Source organism: Ranitomeya imitator, chromosome 3 (genome assembly GCF_032444005.1).
Source record: "Ranitomeya imitator isolate aRanImi1 chromosome 3, aRanImi1.pri, whole genome shotgun sequence".
NCBI lineage: Eukaryota > Metazoa > Chordata > Amphibia > Anura > Dendrobatidae > Ranitomeya > Ranitomeya imitator.
The window spans coordinates 88,752,225-88,764,481 of record NC_091284.1 but is presented as its reverse complement, the minus strand read 5'-3'; the positions used below and the strand labels follow the sequence as shown (position 1 = coordinate 88,764,481).

Genomic DNA, 12,257 nt, shown 5'->3' with positions numbered 1-12,257 from the left:
TGTCACCAGTGATCACTGTATTACCTATACATTATATACAGAGCTCCTGTGTATAATGTCACCAGTGATCATTGTATTACCTATACATTATATACAGAGCTCCTGTGTATAATACCACCAGTGATCTCTGTATTACCTCTACACAGGCACTGCATACTAAGTACAGATCTCCTGTGAATACTGGCACTTATGGTGATAGTATTGTGTTTTTTTTTTTTAATTACTGATCAGTATTGTAGTATTCAGTCACTATGTGGTGGTAATATGTGGTCTGGAAATGGTGTTGTGGTATTTGTCCCTTGTATGTGCTATTTGGTCACCAAGTGGTGGTAATATGTGGTCTTGACATGGTGCACCGTGTTTGTTCCCTGTATGTGATATTATTCAATCACTGTGGTTGTAATTTGTGGTCTGGTCATGGTGCAGTGGTATTTGTTCCTTGTATGTGATATTGGTCAAAATATACCTAAATTGTATTGTATATTTTAACAAATATTTAATAGGTTACAGTAGACTAGGGCCCGGCCATTTTTCTGGAATAATTTGGTTCAGGTATATCATGACCCCCGTCACATGACCCCCGTCACATGACCCCCGTCACATGACCCCCGTCACATGACCCCCGTCACATGACCGGGGGGGCCCACAGTGTCTGAACAGCCCGGGGCCCTGGCTACCCTTAATCCACCCCTGCATCTTGCCGTAGTTGTAATCAGAGTTACCTAGCTAGGGGCCTACTCGGATATTTTGCCCCCTCTGAACTGAGCCTCTAGCTGTACCAGATGATGTCGCTGGGAGAGAAGAGTCGAGCTGGTTGGGTTTCCAATGGCTGATCTTTTTGTTCTGTACGAGAAAAGCTGCTGCTAGAGCTGTCTCATGGAGAGCACAGGAACACTTGGCCAAGCCTTTCCGTGTATGGGTAACTTTGAGGAGATTATCATCATACAAAAGAAGGTTTGGTCAATAGCTATGCAAAGTGCATTGGGAACTTAAGCATTAAAGCTTGGTTAAAATCCCTGTAAGCCAAAACCAGGAGTGGGTGATAAACACAGAAGTGGTGCATATGTTTCTATTATACTTTTCCTGTGATTGTTCCACTCCTGGTTTTGGCTTACAAATACTGATGCAAAATACTGACCAAATACTGAACGTGTGAACGTGGCCTAATAGCTGTAAAGGTTCACTGATTTTTTTGGCCTCGCCCTGTCCTACAAATTATATCTTTAGTAATAACAGAGCCATTTATTTAGTCCAAGTGCATGTGGTTGTGACAAGGAGGTTCAATTATTTTGATAACACATAATGGACATGATGAATAGACGGGTAAATTGTTCCCACGTAGAACACAAAGAAACCAATCTCCGATGTGCGTATTATTAGCTCACTGACTTTTATATCACAGACAGAGCTCGTCTGTGGAGTCCACAACCAGCTGTCGGGACAGGACATTTAAGCTGTATGACCGGACCCAGATCTTTGATGCAGCTGCATATGGAGACTGTGAAAAGCTGGATGATCTGCTGGTTTATTTGCTGAGGACTCATAAACGCCTTAGTAACAAAGAGTTTAAAGGTAACTAGCTGAGAGTCTTTATACTTACACTCAAGATTAGGATATCTAGGTTAAAGGGCCACTGTCACCCCCCTCCAGCCGTTATAAACTAAAAGAGCCACCTTGTGCAGCAGTAATGCTGCATTCTAACAAGGTGGCTCTTTTAGTTTTAGGTTCAAGTATACCCCAAATAAAGCGTTTTTATACTTAGCCACAATTCCTGTCTCTAGCCAGGGAGGCAGGTCCTCACTCCCCAGCTCTAACCGCTCCTCTGCCGTCACTCAACTCTTCCTGCGCTTTTGGCGCCACCCCCTCAGCGCTGTGTACGTTTCAAAACTGGCGCCTGCGCAGTGTACTGCTGTGCTGCGCAGACGCAGTAAGCTCTGGCCGTCTGACGTCCCAGCCAGGCTTGCAGACTGCGCCTGCGCGGGCATTGCGGCCAGCCACCTTTGGAATCCCCACCCCGCACTGTGTTATGCATTATGCACAGTGCGGGGCGGGGATTCCAAAGGTGGCTGGCCGCAATACTTATTGTGGCTAAGTATAAAAACGCTTTATTTGGGGTATACTTGAACCTAAAACTAAAAGGGCCACCTTGTTAGAATGCAGCATTACTGCTGCACAAGGTGGCTCTTTTAGTTTATAACGGCTGGAGGGGGGTGACAGTGGCCCTTTAAATAAAAAGACATTGTTTAATAAATGGGCAATGCCTGAATGTGTTATGGCTGTCGATCAGACATGCAGCCACGGGGACTCGAACACAGTGTCGGACTGGAGCACCTTGGGCCCACCAAATAAAATCATTCTTGGGGAAATAAATACAAGACCACCAATTGTGCGGTAAAACACACTAATATCAGAGTATAATATAAGGTAGTACGCATCTTAATTATGTAGCAGGGGTTGGGTTAGCCCCCTTCATAGAATATAAAGTAGCCATCTCATAGAATATAAAGTAGCCCCCTCATAGGGTACAATGCAGCCCCCTCATAGTATATAAAGTAGCCCCCTCATATAGTATAATGTAGCCCCCTCAGAGAATATATTGCAGTCCCCCACAGAATATAATGTACCCCTTACATTATAATGCAACCAGCCTCATAGAGTATAATGCAACCCCCTCATAAAGTATAATGTAGCCCCCCCATAGAATATAATGTAGCCCCCTCATAGGCTATAATGCAGCCCCCTTCATATAGTATAATTCAGCCCCCCAGAATATAATATAGCCCCCTTAGAGTATAATGCAGCCCCTCCATAGAATATAATGCAGCCCCCCTCATATAGTATAATGCAGCCCCCCACAGAATGTAATGTCGCCCCCTCAGAGTATCATGCTGCCCCCTCTTAGAGTATAATGCTGCCCCCTCATAGGGTATAATGCAGCTCCCCCATAGGGTATAATGCAGCTTCCCCCATAGGGAATCATGCTGCCCCCCATAGGGTATAATGTATCTCTCCCCATAGGGAATAATGCTGCCCCCCTCATAGGGAATAATGCTTGCCCCATAGGGAATAATGCTACCCCCCCTCATAGGGTATAATGCTGCTCCCATAGGGAATAATGCTGCCCATCTCATAGGGAATAATGTTGCCCCCTCATAGGGTATAATGCTGCCCCATAGAGAATAATGCTGCCCCCCTCATAGGGAATAATGCATGCCCCATAGGGAATAATGCTACCCCCCCTCATAGGGTATAATGCTGCTCCCATAGGGAATAATGCTGCCCACCTCATAGGGAATAATGTTGCCCCCTCATAGGGTATAATGCTGCCCCATAGGGAATAATGCTGCCCCCCTCATAGGGATAATGCTGCCTCCATAGGGAATAATGCTGCCCCCCCCTCATAGGGTATAATGCTGCTCCCATAGGGAATAATGTTGCCCCCTCATAGGGTATAATGCTGCCCCATAGGGAATAATGCTGCCCCCCTCATAGGGCATAATGCTGCCTCCATAGGGAATAATGCTGCCCCCCATAGGGAATAATGCTGCTCCCGTCATAGGGAATAATGTTGCTCCCTCATAGGGTATAATGCTGCCCCATAGGGAATAATGCTGCCCCCTCATAGGGAGTAATGCTGCCCCCATAGGGTATAATGTAGCTCCCCCATATGGTATAATGCTGCCCCCCCCATAGGGAATAATGTTGCCCTAGACTCACTGATATATATATAAACATATATATATATATATATATATATAACACACAATATTCACCTCTCCTCCTCGCTCCCACGCTGATTCTGGCAGCGGCTCTGCTCCTATGTCAGGAGCCGCGCTGCAGTCGGCCTCACACAGAGCAGGTACACTATGAAGTGGCACTGTTTGTCAGAGGCGAGGGAAATGATGGGAGAGGAGGCGTCATCTGACGCTCTCTCTCTCCTCCATTACTGCGCGCTGGGGCGGCGTTGGTGACAGGTCCCCCTGGCTTACGGCCCCATAGTGGCCGCGTGGCCTGGGGGCCCCTGAGGGAGTGGGGTGGAGGCCCTAGCCTGCGGACCCTGACAGCGGGCAGTGTTAGCTGCGGCAAATGCTGCCCGCTACTATAGTGAATATTCCTTTCATTTTAGCAGCGGGAACAGGCTTAGGCTTCCTGTCACCCGCTGCTGCTCCGCTGGCACTGGGTGCCCTATAGCAACTGCGTGGTGTGCGGCTATTAGCGACACCCCACTGGCTTGGGGCCCCTGGAGCAGTGGGGGCCCTAGACAGCTGCTGGCCCTGTATGCCAGCAGCTGTCAGGGCCTGGGCCCACCGGAGAATCCTCCGGTTCTCTGGTGTCCCAGTTCGACCCTGCTGGAACATATTTTTCGAGCACACCGAAGACACTCGTTTAGCACCTGATCATGATAACACCTTATCCGAGGACAATCACTCATCACTATTCAGTACCTGGCACATCTGTGAATATACACATGGCAATTTGGTCATACGGACCAGAGTACACTATGAAGACGCTACAATTTTCACTGGGTCGGGATTTTGAGGCTTGGATCACCCCACACTCCAACTTTGAGTTACATTTGCCTCAACCCATCACTTTTGAGGTCTGTTTCACACGTCACTCCCATGGAAAACGGGATGGGTGGGAGGTAGAATTCCTTATTTTGCTGAAAGTTTTCAATATTTTAATTATTTATTTTAAAGTTAAGCCATAAAGATATAATTTGTTACATTTTATTTTTACACAAAATCATCCCATTTTATATGAGAAAAAAAATAAACGAATTAAAATGAATGTTTTGTTTCTCTTTTTTCACAGAACATGACACTGGGAAGACCTGCTTATTAAAGGCAATGTTGAATTTAAGTTACGGCAAAAATAACACCATCCCTTTATTGCTGGACATTGCAGCAAAGACAGACAATCTGAAAGAATTTATTAATTCTGCATATACAGACACGTATTACAGAGGTATGTTCTGCCTGATACATGAGTGTATAGTCTGCTTTATTCTAGGAAAATGCATTACTAATGCTAAGGTTTGACCAAGAAATGCAAAATAACACAAGAAATTACCTCATATGGATTGGTTATAGGGGTTATCGGTTTTCAGAATGTAATTCCTTTTAATTCCAAGCTAAAATTTTTATTATGCAGCCCTTATACCCTTAGGGAAAAATCATACGTCAATGTAACTTTGACAGGGATCGTAACGCAATGCTCATACTGACTGGTGGCTCTCCCGACCCGAGCATGACAGCTGCATAAAAACAGCTGCTGGCCAGTCCGAGCATCACGTTGTGATCCCTGTCAAAGTTATATTGACATATGATTCTTCCCTAAGGGTATTAGGGCTGCTAGGGAGCATCGTCTCTCAAAGTCACAGAGTAATTCACTTCTTGGCAGGGGCTGACCCCTACAGTATTGATGAACTATCTTAAGGTTAGGTCATCAGTATCAGATTAGCGGTGGTCCAACATCTGGCACCAACACCAGTAAACTGATATTAGCTCAAGAGAATAGGAGCTGTTCTGCAGTACCCTGCAGCAGTTCCTACACATTGAATGAAGCCTCGCAGTGCAGATCCAATCAATGTTTACATCCACAAGAGCTAATAGCAGATGATCGGTGGAGGTATGACGTGTGAAACCCTCACCGATCAGATATTGATGACCTTTCCTAAGGTATCAATATTATGTGCTTGTTTTATAACTGTTATTGCTTACTTTTAATACTGCGCACAGATTTGGTGCTCATGTGAACATGCAACGGCCATAGATGAACAATGAAATGGCAGTCTAATAGATATGAGGGCCTACTGATGAAAAAATGGGGACAGAGGCAGTGGGTTTCAATGCTAAATTTGTTGTAACAAGGCTCCTCACCTGCCATATGCTGTTTATATTTCCAGTGTCTAATTATGGGGCAGAGACCTCTGGACCCGCCAAAACCGGGAAGACTCAGGTGTGGCAGCCATCTCAGCCTTCCCTACAGCTATGGGAATGCATTCACATCTACAAGTATATGTCTATGAAGGCATTGGTAGAGATAGGAGTGGGCTCAGTGGTTGTGTCTTGGCAGTGTTACTCTTTGATTATAGGATTTGGAGGCGTCATGTTTCTCATCTGCGTATATTGTTGCCTGTGGATTTATATTGGTCATGTGGTTCTATCAGGTCAGACCGCTCTGCATATCGCCATTGAAAGAAGAAACATGAATCTGGTGGAGCTATTGGTTCAACATGGAGCAGACGTCCATGCGAGAGCAGATGGGGAATTCTTCCGGAAGGCCAAAGGAAGAGCCGGCTTCTATTTTGGTAAGGAGCTGTAGCTGGAGATAGAGGTCCAGCGTGTGGCAGCGCAGCATAGATAGTCATGGAGCGTTAAATGGGTTTAAATTGGGTTACAAACATTATATGTAAAAGATCATGAAGACGTCTGAATAGCTACTTTGAAAAACATCTTTCAGAGCTTGGAAAAAGTAAATAAACTTCATACATGTGGAAAAAAAACAACACACATTTAGGCTATAGTCACATGCAGCGTATTTTTTCATTTTTTTTATGCAAGTTAAAAGATGCTTTTTACCGTACCAGCAAAAGCTATGGGATATTCAAAATTTCATGTAATCATTTGTTTGTTTGTTTTCTTACTGAATTTGAGAATTGCAGCGTTTTTTAAATCTGCAGCATGACAATTCTTTCAGTGATATTTTTACCTATAGAAAGCAATAAGAAAGTGAAAAAAAAAACCACAACAAACGTTTTTGCTACACTTTTTACTGTTTTTTTGTGAATAAAACAAAATTTACTTAACATATACAGTACTTAGACAAATGACACATATAATCAGCACCCAAAAAATGCGTAAAAAAAAGAAGCAAAATTGCAGGCATATTGAACTCCACATTTTTACTGCCAAGAGAGCAGGCTTTGCTGCCAAAATAAAATGCTGCAAAAACCCTGCGTACATAGCCTTACTCACCTATCTATTCCCCTGCCACTCCCACTCCCACTCCCCCCGTTCCGGACATGGTTGACATCGATGCAGCGCTATAAGGGAAGAGTCAGGTGGCTGTGTAACTCAGATGAGGACACTGGCTCATGGCTCTTCCAACATAAGAGTGAAAGCTGCATAGAAATACAAGCTTTCATGCTCAGGTTGGGAGAGCCGATGGCCAGTCCATGCATTGCGTTGCGATCCTTGTCCAAGATATATGACCGTCTGTCTCTTCCCTAAATAAATATCATCAGTGAAATAAGGAACAATCTGGAAGTGGATTTGAAACATTTTTTTACTATATATACAGTATTTGAAAAATGCTCTAAACTTAAAATTTTATCTAATTTTCCCAAGGGCTAAATTAAATAACATCATTTTTAATTTCCACTTCACTTTGAAAATGAAAAATAAGATAGAGTAATACTAATGGTAACTAAGTGTCTAGAACATTTGCTAATTGTTCCTGTTGACAATGTTCTCACCTTTCAGCATTATTGCCCACAAGATTGAACATAATCGTCCATCCATGCTGATCTAATTAGTACCCACTCTTGTATGTGTGGTCTGCAAAAGTCCTATAAAAGAACTTAATAGAGTAAAAAATAGGACAAATTCATAGTTAATACAGTATGTTAAAGGGCACCATCAATTCTCTACTCCATCCCCCAGCACCTCCTCCCTTTCCACTCATTACTGCTGAAGACTTTGCCTCATTCTTTAAGCAGGAGATCGATACGATCAGAGAAAGCTTTGGCCCGCCGCCCTCAATGCCCCTCTTAGCTGCACAGCCCTGTTCCTCCAAAACCAACTTCTCAACCATGACAAAAGATCAGCTCTCCACTCTCCTGTCAAGATCACACCTCACCACTTGCACGCTTGACCCGCTCCCGTCCTCATCCCTAACTTCGCTACTGTCTTCATCCCAACTCTAACACATCTCTTCAACCTCTCACTTACAAATGGTGTCTTTCACTCATCCTTCAAACATGCCACGATCACACCCATCCTCAAAAAGCCCTCCCTCAACCCATCCTCCGTATCTAGCTATTGCCCGATATCTCTTCTCCATTATGCCTCAAAACTACTGGAGCAGCGTGTCCATCTTGAACTGTCCTCCCACCTCTCCTCCTGCTCCCTCTTTGACTGGTTACAATATGGCTTCCGAATGCATCACTCAACTGAAACTGCCCGAACCAAAGTCACCAATGACCTACCGCCATGAGCAAGCGACACTAATCTGTCCTCCTTCTCCTTGACCTGTCTTCTGCCTTTGACACTGTGGACCTTTCCCTCCTGCTACAGATTCTATCATCTCTTGGCATCACAGACTTGCTCACTTTCCCCAGTCCCACACGCTCGGTGCCTTGGGGTGATCCTCGACTCTGCCCTCTCTTTCAAGCCACATATCCAAGCCCCTACCTCCTCCTGCCGACTCAAACTCAAAAATATTTCCCGAATCCGTGCGTTCCTTGACCATGACACCACAAAAACACTAGTGCACGGCCTTATCATCTCCCGCCTTGACTACTGCAACCTCCTACTCTCTAGCCACCCCTCTAGCACTCTGGCACCACTCCAATTCATCCTACACTCTGCTGCCCGACTAATCTACCTGTCTCCCCGCTATTCCCCAGCCTCTCCCCTATGTCAAGCCCTTCACTGGCTTCCTATTGTCAAGAGACTCCAGTTCAAAACCCTTACTATGACATGCAAAGCCATCCACGACATGTCTCCTCCATACATCTGTGATATGGTCTCCCGGTACTTACCTACACAAAACCTTTGATCTTCTCAAGATCTCCTTCTCTACTCCCCTCTTATCTCCTCTTCCCACAACCACTGTGATGCAGCGGTAGCACCGTATGCAGTGAAACGGCAGTGACCCAAGCAAGTTCAAATAAAACGTTCCTTTAATGTGTTAATTCACACAATCCATTAGAAATACACAATACATGGCTTCTTCACCCAGACCATTGGAAATATGGAAATACACAGTACATGGCTTTAGTTTGCAGTCACTAAACAGGCCGGACTTCCCTTTCTCCAATTTCCCTGGGTGACCGCACGCTGGTACCAAGTCTCTTTACTCATGCCATGCACCGCACGCAAGATCCTCCGGATTGCAGCCAGGTAAACATAAGAAAGCCCGAGATGCAGGGTGTCAGTCTCTTTGCTTCCTCTTGCCCCGTGTTGCTTCACACAGGGCGTGCTCTGCAGACAACTGCTCTGTATGCTTCCAAGAACAATACTGACACACCTTCCCCTCTACTACAGGGCTTTTTAATCAGTCACTGCTTCACCATTCTAATCACAGCCACACCTGTGACTGCCATACGACCTCATGGACTCAGTCACTACGCCTCTGTGTGCATTCTGGAGAGCACCAACAGCGCCCCCTAGCTGTAACAGGGGTCACTGCCTCACATATCCTTTCCCTGTTCATACCTGTGGGGTTGAACATTTGTTACCCTGTATGGGCGTGAGACAGGGCATCTGCATGCCCCTATGACATCCCCGCTCGATACTACACTAAGAATCCAAAGTAGGGACTGGAACCATTGATCGGCACATGCATCCCTCCCCTTTGCGTTTCTCCACACTTCATTCCGGGACCACCCACCCCATTCTCCATTGCAGAAGCCAAGCCCTCTTTTCCGTTTAACTGTAGATTTGCGACAGTTTTGGGTGGTCTCGACTTTGTTTATTTTGGGTACACTAACCCGGTGGGTCATCTTGTCACCTAAGTATCTGATTTTGGGCCCCTGGTACCATTTCCTCTGTACCCTTACCCGTTCTTCAGTGACTATATCACACTGAAATGTTGCGGACTGTGCCGGCATCTCCGAGCATATGTCTGTATTACATTGCACCCGAACCTGAGCCTCCCGACACTGCTGTCTAGCGAGCACTCTATCAAATTTACCCTGACCCCCACCCCCATCCTTGGCTGGTACCAGAGGGTTCTGCATGTACACGTCCTCAGTCGCCCCCGTGACCATACACTCCCGGTTCTTCTCATAACTGCGTTTTCTATACCAGCGTCTCCGTGTGGAACCCTGGATCTGAGCTGTCCCGACTTTACCAGGGAACACCTCCAGCTCGGGATTCAATGGAGTCCCCACAACTTCCACTGCCACAACCTCTAGAGGGAGCCTATCAGTGCTACACACTCTAACCCTAAATTGGCGACCCCTTTGGCAGACATCTTAGCATCTTCGGGTTCTACGCCCAAAACAACATCATCAGTTTCTCCTGCCATTACCTTTAGGGGGAGCCTATCGGGATTACACTCTGTCCCTAGGTTGGCGACCTCTATGGAAGGTATCTCAATATCTTTGGGTTCTGTACCCGGCACAACATTTTCCGTGAGAGGCTTGGCCCTAGTCTCCCACAGGGACCAGAACAGGGGCAAGTCTCTTCCCAATACAACCCCATATGGAAGGGTCTTCACCACTCCCACCACATGTTTAATGTCCCGACATGGTGTGGAAAACTTAACCTCCGCGGTCGGGTACTCACGGATTTCCCCGTGGATACCCATCACCTCCACTTTTGCTCCTTTGGGGTTGTCACTGGCAACAAAAGACCTATAGACCGAGGTCACATTACTCTCCGTGTCCAGGAGAGCCTCTATTCGGCACCCATTCACAAGTACCTGGCACAATTGTGGTTCGCTGCCGGCTGTGCTCGTAGTGGTGATACAGACTAGCTGGGCACACATAGACTCCTGACCAGTGTTCTCGTGGTACCTGGGCTTAGATGTCACCGCACAGTTACTAGCCCCATGCCCGAGCTCTGGTGCAATGTCCTGAGTGGGTTTATACTGCTCAATCAATTCTATCAGCAGTTCCTGGGTGCCTAGGTCCCTCAGCCCGACGCAACGCTGCATAGCGGCCGGCAGAGCCCTCACCATCCGGTCAGTCATGATTCTCCCCATCATCTCGTACGGAGAACAGAACTCAGCCTGGAGCCACTCCTCCACCAACTGCAATAAGTAAGTCATTTGCTTGAGACCTGGCTGGCCGAGTCTCTGCATAGGACCACTGGTACACCCAATGATCACCCCTCACATTAGGGGTCTCTTCATGACTCTGCTGATTGCCCCTCACATTAGGGGTCTCCTCTTTACACAGCTGAAGCTTTGCTAGCTTCCTCTGCAGCGCATTTTGCAGCTGCTGCCACTGCAGCTTCTGCTGCTGCAACTTCAGCTCTTGCTGAAGATTCTCTTGCTTCGACCACTGAAACTGCAGCATCTCTTGCTGAAGCCTTTGCTGATTGAGCACAACCTGCTCCAAAAGTTCCTCCATTTCTCCAGCAGACTTGCACAACGTTCTGCAGCATTCTCTGGGGGATGCCTTAGTTCGCATTGCCCACATTCTCCACCATATGTGATGCAGCGGTAGCACCGTACGCAGTGAAACGGCAGTGACCCAAGCAAATTCAAAGAAAACGTTCCTTTAATGTGTTACTTCACACAGTCCATTAGAAATACACAATACACGGTTTCTTCACCCAGACCATTGGAAATACACAGTACACGGCTTCTTCACACAGTCCATTAGAAATGCACAGTACATGGCTTTAGTTTGCAGTCCCTAAATAGGTCAGACTTCCCTTTGTCCAGTTACGGGAGACCGCACACCGGTACCAAGTCTCTTTACTCATGCAGTGCACAGCACGCTAGATCCTCCAGATTGTAGCCAGGTAAACATAAGACTGCCCGAGATGCAGGGTGTCAGTCTCTTTGCTTCCTCTTGCCCCTGTGTTGCTTCACACAGGGAGTGCTCTGCAGACAACTGCTCTGTCTGCTTCCAAGAACAACACTGACACACCTCCCCTCTACTACAGGGCTTTTTAATCAGTCACTGCTTCACCATTCTAATCACAGCCACACCTGTGACTGCCATACGCCCTCATGGCCTCACTACACCGCCGTGCGCATTCTTGAGAGCACCAACCTCGCCCCCTAGATGTAAGAGGGGTCACTGCCTCACACCGCATACAAGACTTCTCCCGTGCTTCCCCCATACTCTGGAACTCTCTACCCCAACACATCAGACTTTCACCTACCACGGAAACCTTCAAAAAGAACCTGAAGACCCACCTCTTCCGACAAGCCTACAGCCTTCAGTGATCCTCAATCTACTGAATCACCGCACAACCAGCCAACCCATCCCCTGTAGACTGTGAGCCCTCGCGGACAGGGTCCTCTCTCCTTCTGTACCTGTTAGTGCCTTGTTTTTGCTCATGTTAATTGTA

The 12,257-nt window shown here is 46.6% G+C and overlaps 1 protein-coding gene across 1 annotated transcript in view; it reads left to right on the top strand.

Annotated features, from left to right (window-relative positions):
- The window catches only part of TRPV1 (transient receptor potential cation channel subfamily V member 1), a 58,452-nt gene that overhangs the window by 9,608 nt on the left and 36,587 nt on the right, over positions 1-12,257 (top strand). The window contains exons 2-4 of the mRNA XM_069760050.1: positions 1,403-1,572; positions 4,816-4,968; positions 6,173-6,313. Coding sequence (XP_069616151.1) covers positions 1,403-1,572; positions 4,816-4,968; positions 6,173-6,313 — 464 coding nt within the window. The remainder of the gene's footprint in view (positions 1-1,402; positions 1,573-4,815; positions 4,969-6,172; positions 6,314-12,257) is intronic.